The 20,126-nt window shown below is 43.2% G+C and overlaps 1 protein-coding gene across 2 annotated transcripts in view; it reads left to right on the top strand.

Moving 5' to 3' along the window:
* The first annotated feature begins 972 nt into the window (after positions 1-972).
* Positions 973-20,126, top strand: part of LOC116224146 (solute carrier organic anion transporter family member 1C1-like) — a 19,374-nt gene continuing 220 nt past the window's right edge. The window contains exons 1-15 of one of the 2 annotated variants that reach the window (XM_031583055.2): positions 973-1,110; positions 2,941-3,048; positions 4,067-4,208; positions 4,736-4,868; positions 5,607-5,731; positions 5,891-6,037; positions 6,391-6,489; positions 8,591-8,851; positions 10,721-10,885; positions 11,610-11,805; positions 12,743-12,908; positions 17,023-17,207; positions 17,659-17,723; positions 18,929-19,046; positions 19,326-20,126. The exon at positions 19,326-20,126 is cut by the window's right edge and continues 220 nt beyond it. In XM_031583055.2, coding sequence (XP_031438915.1) covers positions 2,998-3,048; positions 4,067-4,208; positions 4,736-4,868; positions 5,607-5,731; positions 5,891-6,037; positions 6,391-6,489; positions 8,591-8,851; positions 10,721-10,885; positions 11,610-11,805; positions 12,743-12,908; positions 17,023-17,207; positions 17,659-17,723; positions 18,929-19,046; positions 19,326-19,515 — 2,043 coding nt within the window. In that variant the 5' untranslated portion in view covers positions 973-1,110; positions 2,941-2,997 and the 3' untranslated portion in view covers positions 19,516-20,126. Of the gene's footprint in view, positions 1,111-1,363; positions 1,384-2,940; positions 3,049-4,066; positions 4,209-4,735; positions 4,869-5,606; positions 5,732-5,890; positions 6,038-6,390; positions 6,490-8,590; positions 8,852-10,720; positions 10,886-11,609; positions 11,806-12,742; positions 12,909-17,022; positions 17,208-17,658; positions 17,724-18,928; positions 19,047-19,325 lie in introns of those variants that run through there. The other variant, XM_042710063.1, reaches the window with a different exon arrangement.

Raw genomic sequence — 20,126 nt, 5'->3', positions numbered from 1 at the left:
TGTGTGTGTGTCTGTGTGTGTTGTTGATTAGAGGTTAAATGACCATTTGAAAATTATCTAAATGATATACAGGCCATCAGTTAAGTTTTCCTTGAGAAAAGTAAATCACATTAAGAACTCAAAGGGTCCTGGAGTGCAAATGGTGACACACCCTTTTGTCAGTGTTTCAGTGCAGACATAGCTTAAGATACTGGGTATGGCAGCCATTTCCTCACAGATTGACATGATGGTGACTCTTTTTCAATAGCAGATATTTTAATCTGTTCTACACGTGCTGGTATCTTCACCGCTCCCTTAGGTTGGACTCGGACACCCACAGGCTCACAGCTGCAGCAGTGTAGTGGGGCTCCGGGCCTCTCCCTAAATTATACTGACGGAGGAAAAACAGAAAATACAACTCGCACCAGAGGACAGAATCTAACTTCAGTGCAGTTCACTCTCCCTCTCTCTTCCACACACACACACACACACACTTCACACACACACACACACACACACAGAGGTTCATTAACAGGCCCTTTGTGAACCCAGCTCCCAGCGGGCTGCGAGTGTATAACCACAGGGGTGGCACAAAGCCCAGCTGAATACACTACAGTTGAGTAACACACACTCTGTAAGGACACACACACACACACACACACACACACACACAGAGAGACACAACTGAGCTTCAGAAACCAACTCAGCAATATTCTTACATGTGCACACCTACATAGATACAGTAAAAACACTTACTGCATCAGACACGCCACATGTGTTGATGTGTGTGTACTTGGCATTTGAAAGATTTCTGTAAATGTGTTTGTGGGTGAGAGAGTGTAATATGTGTGTGTGCATGAGTGTGTAGAGGAGAGAGACGTAGAGAAAGGCGAGAGAGGAGTCTTTTTGTGCAAGCGTGTGTGTGTTTGTATGTGTGGGAGTGTGTATGTGTGCGAGGATATTATATATACGTAACTGCTCTACACTGGAACATCGGATTCTCTGAAGTGGATAGTGCTGCTGTCACCCACTCACAGACCATTCCTCCCAATCCTGAGTCATGCTCTCGGGTAGGACACAAATCTGTGGATTGGGGTGGAGATGACAAGATCAACAAGCCCCACATAGAGGGTGAGTTACTGATTAGGACTGATGTTATAACGGTATGGTTGTGTGTGTGTGTGGGTGTGTGTGTGGGTGTGTGTGTGTGTATGCAGAAGAGAAGATAAGAGTCTTACCTGTGATCAAAGTCCCATTCGGAGTTTAAAGCTCTCTGCTTCAGAAACACACAGCTGAGTGGAAACTGCTGTTTCTCCTCTCTCTCTCCCTCTTTCCTTACAACTCGGGAGTTTTCCCAATACATTAATGTCATGGTTTAAGGTTTCTTGCTTTGCTGAAAATCTTGTAAAGTAAATAGTGCCTAACACTGTTTTGACTTCCATTCATTGTTTAAAGGACTGTAGTCTTGTGCTTATGTGTCTGATTTCTTGGCAAGGGTAGTACTCTATAGGATTGGTCTAGTCAGTTGCCAGATGATGAAATCTGCACTTGTCCTTTGTAGTTATGGCATTGTTTTAGGATCATCTATCAGGTTAAAAGCCATTAGCCGTTTTGAAATATAGTTTGAAGTCTTTTCTAACTCTTGAAATACCACAGTGGTATCTCAAACTGTAGAAAATAAATAATGCTTAGAGAGGCATGAGTTATGGTTATGGACGGTTAGTTAATCTCTACTAATGACCATCAATGCCGCACAATCTCACCTCTGATACCAATTAAGATGTGTTACTGTTTCAGCAAAAGTTGCACGCTCATAGTTCAGCTCATGTGCAGACAAACGTGGGAGTGCAGTTGTTGGTGAAGTGTTTGTTTTTGTGTGTGTGTGTGTGTGTGTGTGTGTTGGAGCAGACAGATTCGGTAACCTCTCTTCTGCGGACACACACGCACGTGCATATTATGTGGTGAACTTGTTTCCACAGCCTGAAATGTACCTCTACAGTGAGTGGTCAGGCATTGAAACTGCAGAGAACAAATACTGTGATCATATTGTTAACGCATTTGACCGCCATCATCACTTTAAATTAAACCTGGACTTATTTCAGTTTGTTAACTTCCATGAATAACAACAGGCTACCTACACAAATACTGTGATCATATTTTTAACGCATTCTACCGCGATCGTAACTTTAAATTAAACCTGGACTTATTTGAGTTTGTCATCTTCCATGAATAACAGCAGGCTACCTACACAAATACTGTGATCATATTTTTTCGCATTTTTATGCGATTTCACCGTGAGCGTAACTTTAAATTAAACATTGACTTTTAACTTGAACTTACATGAATGACATCAGGCTACCTACACATGCAATCGCATCATATTCTTAACACATTTTATTCACCGAGATCGAAGCTTTACATTGGATTAAACTTTCACTTATATATACATATTTATAGAGAGAAAGATAGAGAAAAAATCGCTGAGGAAGAGATACACTGAGTATTTTGGTCAGCTGTTTTGGCTCCATTCCTGAGGCATCTGTTATAAAATACTACTGTAGCATTTCTACTGCACGTACTCTTCACTTCTGCAGGGGTTCAGTGTGAAGAATTACAATTACTATTATTATTATTACTACTACTATATTTTAGTGTGTTACAAGTAGACAAATAAACTTAACTGGGACGTATCAGGTTCTTTTCTATTATTACATTTATATGTGGTGCATCATCCACATAAACATGCTATCACCGCAGTATAGCAGTGCTGTTGCTATATATCCCCATTCAAATACAAGAATAAACTTAACTGGGAATAAACTCATCTTAAGTGGTCCTCTGCTATTTTGGAAACATTGCATTGACTTACATTCTCCATATGCGGTGCATAGGCCACATCTTGTTACATGTTGATCACACTAAAACACCCTCTGCTCTTCCCTGGTTCTGTTGTATCTCCAGTCCCTACCCCTACTTCTCTCTGTGTGTCCCTGAGACTGCTGCTGTTACTGGAGCATCATGAGTGTGGCAACCAAAGAACCCCGCCAGCCCTGCTGCTCGCAGCTCAAGGTCAGTAATGATCACACACACACACACACACACACACACACACACACACACACACACACACACACACACACACACACACACACACACACACACTCGCTGCTTAAGTTAGTGTTCACTTGAGCATCATCAGAACCCCTGTCTGTCATTCTGCAGAAGTGGACACATGCACAAACAAATCACTTACATAACAATATTAAATAAACCTTACTGAACCCAGGTGGTGGTGTGTGTGTGTGTGTGTGTGTGTGTGTGTGTGTGTGTGTGTGTGTGTGTGTGTGTGTGTGTGTGTGTGTGTGTGTGTGTGTGTGTGTGTGCGTGTGCCTGTGCGTGTGTGTGTGAAGTCAGTAGGAGTAACTTCTGGCCTAGACCTGGGGCTTTGGAGTATGTAATGGTTAACTCTCGTCTTTAGGCCAGCTAGAGATGCATAAGCCACAATAAAGCTCATTTGGTGTGTGTGTGTGTGTGTCTTAGTGTGTGTCTGTCTTTGTGTATGTGTGTGTGTGTGTGTGTGTCTGTGTGTGTGTGTCTCAGTGTGTGTGTGCATAGATGCAGGTGATATAATCTGCCCTGTCTTTACGCCAGTGAAGACACTCAGAGTCCACACAAACACACACACACACAGAGACACACAGAGACACACACATACACATACTATTAGGAGCAAACCATTGTGCTGAATTTGTTTTCTGCAGGGGTTAGCTACCTCTCAGTCTAATGAGGAACAATTTAAAGTCACAAATGAATGTAACCAACTGACCCTATTTCGGACTATATGAGTGTGTAGGTGTGTGTGTGAGCGTGGACGCTTGGGCGTGTTTCAGTGGTGTAAATGTGTATTGTGTTTCGAATGTGTATGAAGTGTAGCAAGTGTGATGCTAACATACACAGTTATGTTCTTTGTGCTAACATTCCTTTATGTGTGCGTGTCTGTGTGTGTGTGTGTGAGCGCATGCGTTTATGTGTGTTTCTGTGGATGAGTGTGTGTGTGTGCGTGTCTGTGTGTGTTTGATTCTTGCAGCTTTTCCTGATGGCCTTGTCGTTCGTCTACTTTGGCAAAGCCTTCGGGGGTGCCTATATGAAGAGCTCGGTCACTCAGATCGAGAGACGCTTCGACATACCCAGCTCTATTGTCGGGGTCATTGATGGCGGCTTTGAAGTCGGTGAGGCTCTGGTCGGGTTGGGAATGGTCTCTATACCCCTTCTCCTACCTCAGCATCTGGCTGTCTCACACCAGACATTACAGTTCTCAGGGCCACAGTCAGATATCCCTGAATATTCTTGTATCACTGCTAACTATGGTGTTGGAATCAGAAAGCAGTCATTACAGTTAGCTCATAGCTTTAATAGTCCTTTTGATAAATCTAATGTGTAGGTACTAAACAATTTCTTGTTTTATTGTTGTTTGGTTGAGTGATTGATTGAGTGCTGTTCCATGGCCCCTAATCTGATCTGATAGTCATAGTGCTTTTAATTGATTGATTAAAAAGTTATTTGATTGATTGATTATTTGATTGATACCACAGTTTGCCTGCTGTTCATAGCATTTGTCTTTGTTTGTTTGTTTGTCTGATTGATTGATTGATTGACTGACTGATTGATTGACTGACTGATTGATTGATAATCCCATGGTAACCTGCTGGTCATAGTGTTTGTGATTGATTGATTGATTGTTTGATCAATCCCTCAGGTAACCTGCTGGTCATCACCTTTGTGAGTTACTTTGGGGCGAAGATGCACCGGCCGCGGCTCATTGGAATAGGCTGCCTCATCATGGCCGCCGGAGCTTTCTGTACCGCCCTGCCACACTTCCTCCGGGGACCGTGAGTCTACTTTTTCTGTTTCTGTTGCACTCAGGCACACACACACACACACACACACACACACACACAAGCTCGTCCCCCTGACACACATCCTGCAGTGTCTGTTTTATAGGTCACCTGTGTATCACATGCCTGCAGAATATATAAGTCAGCCCTCCATGTCAAAAAACACAATGGGTGATGCAAGAAGTGTCGCACACCAAAGGTCGGAGTGCAGACACACTTGCCTTGGCCCTATTCTCACATGTCTGTTTGCACAGCCAATAAACATTCCAAGCATCTTGACACTTGATACCCCCTGTAAATGCACTGCAAACACACAACCACACACAAACACACACATGCATGCACCGACTCTCTCTCACACACACACATGCACCCACTCACACACAGACAAAACCTTTTCTAAACCAGCTAGCTGTGTAGTTAATGTCAATGGTGATAAATGCTGTTTGGCTAGGCCACCAGTCATCTTTAATTGACCAAGTCATTTTTCACCTTGAGAGCCTTCTAGTGCCATGAACTTTTTTTGTTTAGCGGCTGATATTTGAGGAGATGGTTTAGAAATTGCAGGAATTGTTAGCATTTTGTGTTATTTTGTTAATATCCACGCCCAGCCGAGGGTCCACCTTTTCATTTGATACCTGTTTCAAGTCTACACAATAATGACTTTGTGAATAATTTGGTCTCTTAGAGTTAAATTAAATATTTGTATATATCTGTTTGTGTATCTTACAGGTATAAATATGAGACCACCATCTCCCATTCTACAGAGGGAAACTCCACCCAGAGCATGCTGCAGTGTCTCAGCAGTGCAGAACAGGCTCAGGAGGATGAGCCACCCACAGCACAGAACCAAGCAGGTACACAGCTGACTTCCCCTAGCTCACCTGTCCTCTGCCTGTCTCATCTGTCTCATACTTATCTAACCAGTATCACCTGTCCTGTGTCTGTCTCATACATGTCCCACCAGTCTTGCACCTGTCTTACCTGTCCTGTACCTATCCCACCTGTGTGAGTAGAGTGTGAGAAAGCGGCTGGCTCGTCCATGTGGATCTACGTGTTTCTGGGGAACATGCTGCGGGGCATCGGAGAGACACCAGTCATGCCCCTGGGGGTGTCCTACCTGGATGACTTTGCCCGTGAGGAGAACACAGCCTTTTACTTGGGTAAGACAGACTTCGTCAGGATTTAATATGGCAACAACAGCCTTGCTTCAAATCAGTGGTGACATGAATAAAGATAATAAAGATGTGATTAATAAAGGTGTGAAAACTGTATCAAACTGTATCAAACTTTCCACCTTAAAGCTGACATAACCATATCACAAACAGCAGTGCTACCATGGTGACAGTCGTGCACAGGCCCACGGCTCTATGGAAACAGATCCCTTAATTTATGAAATGCATTTTGATCACATCAAAGGATTTCAAGACAGACATAAATGGTTATCACAAACATTTTTTTTTCTCTCTCTCTCTCTCTCTCTCTCTCTCTCTCTCTCTTTCTCTCTGCTTCCTAGCCTGTATACAGACAGTTGGAATCATGGGCCCAGTGTTTGGCTACCTTCTGGGGTCTTACTGTGCAAAGATCTATGTGGATATCGGTGTTGTAGACTTAGGTAAGGCCTCCTCCCTTCATTTTGTCTAGATTTGGAGGTCTGATATTCCATGTTCAGGCAAAACAATTAGCTCATTCCACGACACCATCAGATTATTCTTTTTCAATCCAACACTTCACCACAGACAGGTCACAATACAGGCTTTATTAGCACATCCTAAACCAATACGATAGAAAGCCATATGCTAAACCAATACGATAGATAGCCATATGCTAAACCAATATGATAGATAGCCATATGCTAAACCAATACGATAGATAGCCATATGCTAAACTAATAAGATAGATAGCCATATGCTAAATCAATAAGATAGATAGCCGTATTGTAACCCAAGACCCTTAGACACATATACGTGTCAGTGTGACACAGCACTCCTGTAAAAAAATCGATGCCGCTGAAAAACACTGTGGATTGGTCTGATGTGTACTGAAGAGAGAGGGGGGGGGGGGGGGCATCGCTGGTGTCCGTGCAGCTTGTAGGCCTCAGTACTAAACAGTGCCAGAGGTCAGTGGCGTGTCTGCAGATGGCTATCTCCTCGGCTGGAGTCCTCCGGTTAGAAACTGTGCAGAGGGTCACCAATGAATTGCAAGCAGTCTAATAATGTTTGTTTTAGTCTTATCTGGCTGTGCATTTCTATTTTATTTAACTTTTTTAAGGGAGATCGGCATTGGTAGGTTGGGGATGTATATCTACCTAAATATTAAGATTACATGTGAGAAAAGATTTTGTTTCCTTTTTTTATCCCTATATAGCCTTGTATGTGATTTGTTCCTCAAGTTTGCTTTGGAAATACTGTTTCTGTCAATAAAGCAAGTATATTTGAATTTAGAGAGTGAGACACAGAGAGAGACCTTCACTTGACAAACTTTTTTGGCATCGACATATTTCGATACATTGGTACATACCCAATGTACTGTACATAGCCATGATTGAGTTTTTTGACGGGGAGAGCGAGAGGGAACTGCAGTTGTGTGAGGGGGAGGTGGTGCTCCGTCTCGGTTGCAGTGTTTCATTTTGAAATAGCCAAGAAGGCTAGATGTTTTTTTTGTTTTTTTTAAATAGAGATTCTCAGTGGGGCGCATGTCTTCCAACTTTGTGTGCACTGTGCAGCGCTTGATTACTCCCCCCTTTCCGGATGCTGAAAGTCAAGTTCCACTCTGTCACACAGTTTCTCTGTTGTTTTGTCAAACACCCCCATTGTCAGGGCACAAATACTCAAGGCTAGGCTTAAATACTCTGGGCTATCGCCCCGACAACAATGACCTAACAATGCCACTGGCAATCAGCAATGACACATCAAACCAAGCTAAGAAAAGCAACTTTTATTTTTCGAGCCTAGCTTCTAATATGGTGTGTTCATGTAACATATCTGTTCATTTCACTTGAAGACAAAATTATATTCTCAGGTAGCAATGCTAAATCAATAGCAAGTGTTTAAACACAAATACTCAGAATGAAGAGAGGACACAACAGCATGTGTGCAGACAAACTGTGCCACACTGTAAAGCATTAACTCAAATCGCCTGCTAATGTCTGACCGGTTGACCATCCTCAGTTTGGTACATGCAGGCTGAGGTAAAACTAGCCCATTTAGTGTCTGAAAACAAAATCAAAGGGTCCCTGTGCAGAAATAAGAGAACAGAGCTTGGCTGCTCAGTGACTCACTCCAGGGAATCCCAACCAGTGGTGGATTAAAAACAGGGCTGTCAAAATAAACCTGTTAACTCATGTGCATTCAAACTCATTTACTCAGTACATTAGAACTGAAATAATGCCGTCTCCAGATATTGCATTGCTGATTAAATAATTCTAAAACATTCTTTTTTTTTTTTAGTTGACTGAACGAAAAGGTGCTAAAACTTTACTGTGGAACTACCTTCAAAAGAACTTCAAACTGTGTTGCTCCTGTTGTGCATATGCATAGTTTGTTTCTACAGAGAGGTTTTTGAACCTGAAACGGTTCCTGCTGTGGGAAGAATTCTCATGTGTGTTGACCATCAACCATGTGGTCTCACGTTGAGTAGGGGCCTGGTGGATGGTTCTGATATGTCCTGCTATGATATGATTGACTGAGCTGTTATTATTGACCCCCTCTCCTCAGACTCGGTGACCATCAACCATAAGGACTCGCGCTGGGTGGGGGCCTGGTGGATGGGCTTCGTCATCACTGGCGCCGTCATGCTCCTCGCCGGCATCCCCTTCTGGTTCCTGCCCAAATCCCTGCCGAAGCAGACGAAGAAGCAGAAAAAGACGGCTGGCGGGGCAGCCGAGGACCAGGGCACCTTCCTGCCCCACGAGGGCAACAAGGAGGTGGCCACTGCTGAGAAAGAACCACCCATTAACATGGCAGCACTGGTTAAAGGTAGGGGTTACTGAGAGTTAGTCTTAGGCAGTCATTTGTTTGGTAACTTCATGTTTGACTTTAGGCATCAAATGCTTGGTTGCTTTTAGCAACTTATCTTTGAGCACCAACTACTGACTAGAGAATAATTCCTTAAAAACTGAGAAAGGTTCCCTAAAAATACTAACAAAAGGTACCGTTTGTTGGCCTTGGTTGAACTTGAGTCAAAAGGCAGATATGTCGGGAAGTCCATTAACTCATGTGGAGTTAACTCATGAGGTAATGTGGTGATTGTGTGATGCACTATGTGAGCTGTGCGTTCAACAACTATGCAGAGACCTTTCATCCTCATGAAGCATTTACAGGGGCAAAGTTTCTACATCTCATCCCCACGCCTTGTGTAGATAGCACGTAGGGGGAGTGGGAGTCTGTCCATAGGAAAGGCAGAGGGTGAGAGAGGCTTAAGGTTTTATTTTATAACATGGTTTACCTTTACCCTCTAAATCTTTTAAACTTTGTGTAAACTAGCAAGCTAACTAGCTAAAAGCCAACAGACATAGACATGCCTTACAAATACCAACAACAGCACAGCTAGCACTGAGGATGACTAGGTAGCTCAGTAACTCCTGTATTTTGCAATATTTTGTGGTAAAAACTGGCTGTTGGGGACGACAGGTCTGTTCTTCACATCAGTGGCGCCCCCACCTCTATGCAAAACACCCACTGGCACTAGAACTAGTGCAGCGCATACTGAAGGCAGTAGGGAACTTGAAGCAGAATTGGCGGAAGTGAAATGTAATAATGTGACAGTAAATTGAAATGGCATTGAACAGAAAGCAATGTAGTTTAACTGAACTTTGTATCACAAAAAGCAAGCGGTGGAGCCTAACTCACTAACTCACTTAGCATAGAGATGCCCAGTCTGGAGCTGGAACTCAGGCTGCCGCAACACAACAATGCCGCAGGGAATTGACTCTGATCTGTGCACCATCGTAAGAGACACAGTGTACCCAAACATTCACAAAATAATGAAAGTTCTACTGATGATTCCTGTCTCAACTGCTTCGGCAGAAAGGTAATTCAGCTGCTTGAGATATTTAAAGACATAGCTGAGCAACAGTATGACAGAAACATGGATGGATAGACACAGGACTGGCTCTAAGGAGTATTCATAAAGACTTTGAAATTGATATGGAGGGTTATGAAGAAGTTTGATGCAACAGAGTTAATCTCAGTTTTGTTCTTTTAATGAGAGCGTGTATTTAGCTGATTGACGTTTGTTCTTTCAAAATGTGTTTAGCATCCGCAGATGTTAGCCCCCTGTCATTTGGTTCAGTGCCACCAAATTAGCTAGCTGTCATCTAGTGATCTAAAATAGAAAGAAAATGTCTTCATAAAAAATGTACAACTGAGTTTGTTAAAAACTATGGCAAAATCATGTTTTGGCTGGAGCAGTCCTTTAAACTACCATAGTAATATGAAGTTATATAATAAGACAATGTTCCAGTCAACTGATTTCTTTTCAACTTGCCGTGTTTCGCAGTGCAGTCTTTGTCAAACTGTCCTATGCTTCAGATGCTCACATTCAGCTCTGTTTACTGACTCACCATGAGGGTCTAGTTGAAACTGAAAATGAGCCGCTGCCACTTGTCCATGGCACCCTCTATGATGGCACAACTTTCTTGACTGTGCGCTCCAAGAACGAAAATCCTTTTTTTTTTTATCTTGATTATTTGAATATGCTTACTGTTGCTAATAATCATGGTTATGGGATCAGTACACATTTGAACGATGTGAACAGAAACATGTGTATGTGTGTGTGTGTGTCTGCATGATGTATGCATGTATCCAGTGCCGAATCCCCCCTGACTCACACTGTTTGTCGTGCAGACTTTCTGCCCTCACTGCGCAGGCTGTTCAGCAACTCTGTGTACAACCTCATCATCTGCACCTCGCTCGTGGCGGTTAACGGCTTCATCGGCATGATCACCTTCAAGCCCAAGTTCATGGAGCAGACCTACGGACAGTCCCCCTCAAAGGCCATCTTCCTCATAGGTATGGACCATCTTCCTCATAGGTACAGCCCCCCTCAAAGGCCATCTTCCTCATAGGTACAGTCCCCCTCAAAGGCCATCTTCCTTATAGGAACAGACCCCCTCCAAGGCCATCTTCCTCATAGGTACAGTCCCCCTAAAAGACCATCTTCCTCATAGGAACAACCCCCCTCCAAGGCCATCTTCCTCATAGGTACTGCAGATACAGTGCTCCTGTTTATGTGTTATGTTTAGTTATACATTATTTTCATTTCATTAGTGGTAGCCTACTGCAACATTCCGTTTCTGAAGCTGTTAGATGGCAATAAGAATTTAGAAAAGAATAAATAGAATAAAACACAACTACACACACACACACATACACACACACACACACACACACACACACACACATGCACAGTTTGTGTAGAAGTAGGGATCAGTAGGAGGAGGAGAAACCTGCCCTTTTATCTGTGGTTTGTCTACTGAGAGCATCGTAAAGCCTATTAAACCCCATTTAAACAGGATTAGATAAGCGTTTCAACATTCACCACCGTTAAGCCAAGTCAAAGTCTTTCTAGCCATGCTATAGACACACAATGCAGACAAAGGACATCAAGATAACCCCCTCCCCCTCACACACGCCCACACACACATAACTATCATATAAGAAACAAAAACAAAAGAAACAAAACATCTTGTGTCCAGACATGACAAATCAATTCCTGGTTTCTGATCCCTTCCAGGCGTGTTTAACCTACCTGCAGTGGCTCTGGGCATCATCACCGGTGGCTTCGTGATGAAGCGGTTCAAACTGACCGTGATCGGAGCGGCACGTATCTCCCTCAGCGCCTCATTCATCTCTTTCTGCCTGATGGTGTCACAGTACTTCCTGCAGTGTGACAATGCCCAGGTCGCCGGGCTCACCGTCAGCTACCAGGGGTGAGTAATGTGTGTGTGTGTGTGTGTGTGTGTGTGTGTGTGTGTGTGTGTGTGTGTGTGTGTGTGTGTGTGTGTATGTACAGTATGTATTTATCACAGTACTCCCTGCAGTTTGACAATGTGTAGGTGGCAGGACTCCCTTTCTACTACCAGTGGTGAGCAACATGTGTGTGTGTGTGTGTGTGTGTGTGTGTGTGTGTGTGTGTGTGTGTGTGTGTGTGTGTGTGTGTGTGTGTGTGTGTGTGTGTGTGTGTGTGTGTGTGTGTGTGTGTGTGTGTGTGTGTGGCAGTACTTCCTGCAATGTGACAATGTGCCTAAAAGTGCTGAGGGGTGTGTGTGGTAGTTGTACCAGTAGCAGGAGTAGTAGTAGTGTTAGTGGTAGTAGTAGTACTAGTGGTAGTGTTAGCAGTAGTAGTAGTAGTAGTAGTAGTTGTAGTAGCAGCAGTAGTAGTAGCAGTAGTAGTAGTAGTAGTAGTAGTAGTAGTAGTAGTAGTAGTAGTAGTAGTAGTAGTAGTAGTAGTAGTAGTAGTAGCCGTCGTAGTGTTAGTAGTAGGTTAGTGTTATAGTGTTATTTTTAGTTGTTGTAGTAGTGTCAGTGTTTGTAGTAGTAGTAGCAGTAGTGTTAGTAGCAGCAGTAGTGTTAGTAGAAGTAGCAGTAGTGTTAGTAGTAGAAGCAGTAGTGTTAGTAGTAGTAGTAGTAGTAGTGTAAGTTATAGTGCTATTTTTAGTTGTTGTAGTAGTAGTAGTGTCAGTGTTTGTAGTAGTAGTAGCATTAGTGTTAGTAGTAGTAGTAGTGTCAATAGTGGTGTTAGTAGTAGTAGTAGTATTGTCAGTAGAAGCAGTAGTGTCAGTAATAGAAGTAGTAGTAGTAGGAGTAGTAGTAGTAGTAGTCGTGTTAGTAGTAGTAGTAATAACTCCAGTCTGTTCCCTCTCTCAGTGTTCCTGAGTTGTCGTATCAGCAGAGTAACCTGCTGTCTCAGTGTAATAGCGGCTGCTCTTGCTCCATTAAGCACTGGGACCCAGTGTGCGCTCACAACGGCATCACCTACGCCAGCCCATGCCTGGCAGGGTGCCAGACTTCAACCGGAGTCGGCAAAGAGATGGTGAGTCCTCACACACCTTTGGATGTGTCCACACATACTTACACACACACACACACACACACACACACACACACACACACACACACACAACTATGGTATTCAAACATGAACAGCATGTAGTTTATCTCAGTAAAGTCAGATGCTCCATCCACTTTTACACACAGTACAGTCACAAACTCACACAGATGGATAGATAGATAGATGGATACTTTATTAATCCCGAAGGAAATTTAGGTCATCCAGTAGCTTATACACTTAACTTAACTCACAAACATACATACACAAATCACAGTAGAAAAACAATACACATAGGGAAAAACATGTTCACAGGGAGTGGGGTGTATACAGATATTATACAGATATTACAGTGTGCATTGATTGTGTCAGTGTTGATGTCCACAAGGAAAGTAGTGCAAAGAGTGCAGAGAGATAGTGTTCATGTGCTTGTGTGGATAGTGCAAAGATAGAGTACTTGTGCTTGTGTGTGTGAGGATAGTGCAAAGTGATATAAATAGTAAAGACTGTGCAATGGGCTAGTATAGCCAGTAAAAGAGTAAAAAGATAAAAAGATGGACAGTGGGATGGAAAAATTAAGAGCTGAGAAGAGGAGGGGAGACTGAGGAAGACTCATGCAGAGAAGTCCATCTCCCTCCCCCTCCCCTTCTGTGTGGCATTAAAAAGCTGGATGGCCCTGGGGACAAAGGACTTTCTCAGCCTGTCCGATGAGCATGACAGTGACAGGAGTCTGCCACTGAAAATGCTCCTCTGTCCGTTAATAGTACTGTGAAGTGGGTGGTGGTCATTGTCCAAGATGGTCAGCAGCCTACTCAATGTCCTTTTCTCCGCCACTGATGTTAGGCAGTCCAGTTCCATGCCAACAACAGCTCCTGCCCTTCTCACCAGCCTGTCTAGTCGCCCTGCATCCCTCTTCTTCATGCTGCCTCCCCAGCACACCACAGCATAAAAAAGGACACTGGCAACAACAGACTGGTAAAACATGCGCAGGAGTTTGTTGCAGACATTGAAAGACCTCAGCCTCCTCAGGAAGTAGAGCCGGCTCTGACCCTTCTTATAGATGGCATCTATGTTGGCTGACCAGTCCAGTTTACTGTCCAGATGAACTCCTAAGTACTTGTAGGTTTTGACCACCTCCACACTGACACCCCCGATGGAGACTGGTAGCAGAGGAGGCTGAGACCTCCTAAAATCCACCACCATCTCCTTGGTCTTGGTGGCGTTCAGCTGCAGGTGGTTATTCCTACACCACTGCACAAAGTTGTCCACCAGGCTCCTGTACTCACCCTCCTGTCCATCCCTGATACAACCCACAACAGCAGAGTCATCAGAGAACTTCTGGATGTGGCACGACTCCGTGTTGGTGCAGGTGCACTCATAAACAAAACCAATCACACACACACACAATCACACACACACACACACACACAAAACCAAAAAAATCACACACTCACACTACCACAATCAAAAACACACATCCCAGAAACGCAGTACTCTATCACCGCCTGGCAGCCTCTCCAGCCCAGCCGTCTGTGTTCAGTGTCTTGTGTGATTAACACTGCCCAGCCTTGCAGCCCATTTTTCTGTCCACCCCATTCATCTGCCTCAGCTTTACACACTGCCTCCATTCACACCCCCTTCTTCAGCGCAGGCCTTTATCCCCACAGAGCTGAGGGGCAGCAAGTTCAGGCTGTTTTTCACTTTGGGTGCTCCATCTAAAGCACTGGCTTGAACGGTGTTAGCATCAGGTTCTGCTAGCATGAGGCCATGTTAGCATCATGCTTTGCTAGCATCAGGCACCACGAGTGTAAGGCACTATTAGCATTGGGCTCTGTTAGTATCAGGCTCCTCCAAGGACGTCACTTGACATCCATGGTTAAGGGGACTAAGCCACAGCTAGGGGTTCTAAGCCATCATGGTGGAGGGCTCAGAGTGACTGTTCATCATTCATTTTAAAAAGCATTCCACATACAACTGGTTAAACAAACAGCTTCTTGGCCAGGTTGTTGCACAGTGGATCTTATTAAGGTTTGTATTGATAGGATCCATGGACGGATTAAGAAACCACGGGCCCCTGGGCCTGGACATGTTGAAGGCCCCCCCCACCCACCCTCGCGGAAAAAAAAATGTGTGCGCCCGCAAAACACACGCACGCACACGCACACGCACACACAAACACAACCAATGTGTTGGATTTTACGGTCGAATTAGATACTTTGGCTATTGTATTGGGAAAGTAAACAGGTCAAAGTTTACTCCGTAACATCCACCTTCGGTGAGGTGTGCACTGCCCTGCTATTGTTTCTGACATTACATGTGACAGGGCAACAGCCGAGTGATTCTTTTCCAAATTGAAACTGATTAGACCTACCTGAGGGGCAGCATGGGGCAGGAGAGGCTGAATGGGCTGGCTATCCTGTCCATTGAAAAATCAAATCATGCATCACCACTTTTATGTTTGAAAGGCGTCGTTCGGCAGGTGTAGCCTACTGTGCCAGCTTGTAGGTCTTGACTTTCAGATTCTGCGCCTAAACTTGCTATATCGTATCGTCTCATCACATGATCAAATAGAGACTTGACATTGGACAACAAGATACATATTACCCAGCAATCATCATTGCATATCTGTATATGACAAAAATAACAAAGAAAATAAGAAAGTATTCATTTAATTGAATCGTTTTTTTAATAGTTTCTATAGTGTAAGTACGATAAGCATATCATTTTGTTATAGATTGCTGATGATTTCCCCCTAAAAATTATGAAAACCATGACAAAGACAGGTTTGCCATTTTGAGGGAATATATACCATAAGGTATCCTTAGTAGTCCCAAAAAAGTTATGCTTGATCACTGTCTCATTTCTTTAGCTTTTTCTAACACAGCACAGGTACACTCAATTAAAGCCATTAGCAAATTAATAAAATACACCTTTTTCAACCACAAATAAGAGATACATAACAGCGACTTCACACAGAGGCTCTGGCCTAGGGGCCCCCTGAGCTCATGGGCCCCTGGGCCTGTGCCCGGTAGGCCCGTTCGTTAATCCATCCCTGATAGGATCTACTGACATAAATTATATCCATCACATGTTGCAGCAGAACTGTTCCATTGTATTATACAGCGGTGGATTGCTGTCCAGCCTCTGAACTGGACCGAATGGTAATACTGAGATCGTGCAGCAGCCTGGCACTCTGTCCCTGTATCGGTTCGGTCTAACATGCCGGTAAGCCCCGTGGCAGCACTGTAGCCTCTGAGCTATTCTCCAGAACTAGAAACTGTGTCCGTTGAATATGCCAAAAACTAGAAAATGGCCGTGGCAATATCCTGAGCAAAACTATTCCTAGAAGAAACCAGTTATGAAAAAGTAAGGGCTATTCGTCAAAATAGATTGTATGCATCCAAAAGAAATGACCCTGGGTCATCCTACCTAACGGGTAGCAATATAGCATTAAAGCGGCATTATTAAGGAATTGCTAATCGCTAACGAGATGCTAGCGGCTAAACCTAGCGAAACCTCTTGAAATTTGCTTATTGACACTATGACAAACTAGTGAGTCAACAACTTTCCTAACACAGTCAAACATCAAGCAAGTGCAACACAAAGCAAGACGGCAAATAAGCTACTTACTAGTTCGGCAGACAGTAGTAACTGGGTGGCTTCAGGCAAACCTACATAACCCAGTAATATGCCTATGGACCCTGGTATGGCAATGGCACGGAGGCGATTCTCCATATTAAACGTCATTGTAGCGCCCCAATTTTTTTTCAGCTGTTATTTTAAGGTAAAACTGCTAATCCTAACCCTAACACTGAAGTACAATTCCTACATAATGCCACTTTAAATGAACAGGGACTCAGGACAGAACAGGCTTAGTTCCTAAATTGAGTGGAGTCAGATTAATTACGTTTACCAAGACAGGGCCCTTTAATAAAATTATGTATTTCAGCGAAGCGCAGAAACCTTCGCCCACTCCCAGTTCCGTCGTTGTTCTGGAAAGTGGATCCTTACACATGTGATGATTGGCTTATCTGATAAATGGATGTAGATGTGTATGGTTAGACTGGTATCACATCCGTGTGTGTCTGTGTCTATCTAGATCTTCCACAACTGCACGTGTGTGGAGGAGGTGGTGATGCCCCCAGCCAACTTGTCTGCCACCCTGGGACAGTGCTCACGCAAGGGCGACTGCGACAGAATGTTCATGTGGTACATGGGCGTGTCTGTGGTGGGGGCGTTCGTGTCGGCCTGCGGGGCTACACCTGGTTACATTGTTCTGCTTAGGTAGGGATTGAAAAGCCTTTATTGCCATTGTATTCGCATAATCTCCTCTTGTTGGTGCCACGAGGGACAGCATATAACAACAGAAATACAGGAATAGGGACAGATACATAAGGAAGGGACAGTTTCACTTTACTTTGAAATCATGAAAGCAGATTAACTCATCAAGCTAAAGAAATCTAGTGTAAAGAATGAAATACTTGGAAACTTGCTGTTATTAGTAATGAAGTACGTATTAATGAAATAAGCATTATTAACTCTTAATTAATTTATAACGAGCTTTATATAAATTATTATCCATTTCTGAAACTCTATACGTGTATATCAGTGATCATAACACAATCGATTGCAAATACATCCAACCCTGCCCATAGTTGTAATTTATTCTTGATATACAATGGAGTCTTACATGTTATTGTCTAATAATATTAAACTGTGAATATGACGGTTTCAGATCCATAGCTCCTGATCTAAAGGCTCTGGCCTTGGGAATGCAGACGCTGATAGTCCGGACTCTGGGTAAGGACTGAATACCAGCAGTACTAAATGTCTTCTAAAACGTCTTCTGTCGTTGGTAGAAATGTCCTTGACATCATGAACAAATCATAGGTCAGAATCAGTACTGATGCAGCATGTTGCCCCCCTCTCGTGTGCATTTCCTCAGAGTTCAATTTTAGGTCCCCTTCTATTCTCACAATTTATTGGCCCTTGGATAGATATTCAGGAAGCATGGAAATTCCGATCATTACTATGCCGATGATTTCGTTCCCTCGTAAGTCTGAACATGACAGTTTACAACCTCTTTTTGACTGCCTAGATCATTTTAAGTTATGGATGGGTTATAGCTTCCAGAACCTTAATGAAAACAAAACGGAAGTTATTATTTGGTTCCTCTTCTGCCAGTGCAGATATTAGCTCTGTACTTGGTACATTTGCACCATATCAAAAGCCTGTCGTAAAAGAACCTTGGGGTGTTCTTTGACTCAGAATTAGAATATATTATGTGGTTAGTGCTTCGTTCAACTTCGTTTCAAGTGTGAAATGTTCTGTCCCTAAGGATTGTGAGAAGATTGTCCATGCTTTTATATCTTCCAGACAGGACTATTGTAATGCATTACTTTCAGACGTAAGCCAGGTATCACTTCATAAACTGTCTAAAAGTCTTCCAAAATGGCACTTAGACATAGGACCAAGAAGTTCCTTTTTATTTTGTTCTTCTATTAGGTTTTGTTTGTGTTTTTTTGTGTTATTTGTTTGTTTATTTGTTTTAGTTGTTAATTTCCTTTTATGTCTTTACTTAATTCTTGTCTAAATGTATCATCAATCTATTTACCTTGACTGGAAAGCACTTTGGTACAACTCCTGTTGTTTTTAAATGTGCTACACAAACAATAAGTTAATTTCACTTCAGAGAATGGTTAAGCTAATGGTTAATGGTTAATGGTTAAGGTTAATGGTTAATGGTTACGTTTTTCTGTAGTAATATAGTTAAATCAATGCCTGCGCAGGTGTTTTTTTCTCCCCATCCCCGTCCAATACTTTTATAGCACATTCATGGGCATAACACCACACACACATATCGGTATTAAGCCAGTGCAGACACTTGTGAATGAACATGGCGATTCCTGGAGACCCCACTGTCTCTAGGTCATTAGGAGACTGGAGACTGGAGATGCACTGAAGAGCACCTGTGACGTTTGTCACCTGTGTTACCCCCTCCGCAGGTGGGATCCCTCCGCCCATCTACTTCGGGGCGCTGATAGACCAGACGTGTCTGAAGTGGGGGAGCAAACGGTGTGGGGGTCAGGGGGCGTGCCGACTCTACGACACATTCGCCTTCAGGTGAGACAAGAGCGGTTGAGTTCAGAGCATGAGAAATGTAAACAAATGCAATAACTCGTCTCAAACTGAGAAATTACAGCAAGCATCAAAAGCACATGTATACTGCGAAACCGACGCTCTATAAAGCGATCAGAATTGTGCTTTGAGTGTGGAGTCTGTGTTGTACGACATGAAGACTAATCTATAGCATATGTGCACTGCCTCATCATCTCTCTCCATACTGATCTCTAGCACATACGCACTGCCTCACCATCTCTCCTTGCTGTCTATCTCCTACAGAGCACGTTTCCTGGGCATGATCTACGGGCTTTATGCACTGTCCTACCTGCTGTGGGGTGTGCTGTACCGCACTCTGGTCAAGCGGCAGAGGAAGCTGGCTCTTAAGACCCAGGCCAAGGGGCAGGGGGCCAACGGTTGCCGTGACGAGGGCAAGAGCAAAGAGGAGCTGGAGAGGGAGACCACCATCTGAAGGGGCCTAGGGGAAGGACAGTGTGACATGGTTCTTTATTTCTTTCCAAATTTGTCCCGGGAAATTTAAAGGAACTAAAACTAAACTGAAAAAGAATGTGAATCTGACAGAGATATCCATAGAATGTAGAGCAATGACTTTTGACAACAAAAACTGCAAATTGCATCCATTTGGTCTTGCCAGGCCAATCATCATTACAAGTATTCAAAATAGGTCTATTCACAGCCATAACTGGCCAATCCTCACTGCCGGTTAATTTCCATGGTTACATATCTGCTGCAATTTCACTTATTAACATTTCTTACAACTCTTACAGTACATATCAGAGGCGAAGCGTGATAGTTGATATACGTGAAAATGTTTGATGGTGTTTTTTATTCTCTGAATGAATGTTGCTTAAAGTGTTTTGCTGTCTTTTATGAGTTGAAAATGTCATGTTTCTGATTACATTTGTAAATGACTGCTCACTGCTGTTTCATAGAACTCAGAAATTAACTGGAAATGTAGTACAACTTTTGTAATACTGGTGTATAGTATAATTCTTCAATGAAATGATTGTATTAATAATATGTTTTTCCATCGTTCATAGCATTGGTAACATAGTTTTTACT

The sequence above is a fragment of the Clupea harengus genome, chromosome 16, assembly GCF_900700415.2.
Source record: "Clupea harengus chromosome 16, Ch_v2.0.2, whole genome shotgun sequence".
Lineage (NCBI taxonomy): Eukaryota > Metazoa > Chordata > Actinopteri > Clupeiformes > Clupeidae > Clupea > Clupea harengus.
Note: the sequence above shows the minus strand (reverse complement) of the source record. Positions and strands in the feature narration are given on the sequence as shown.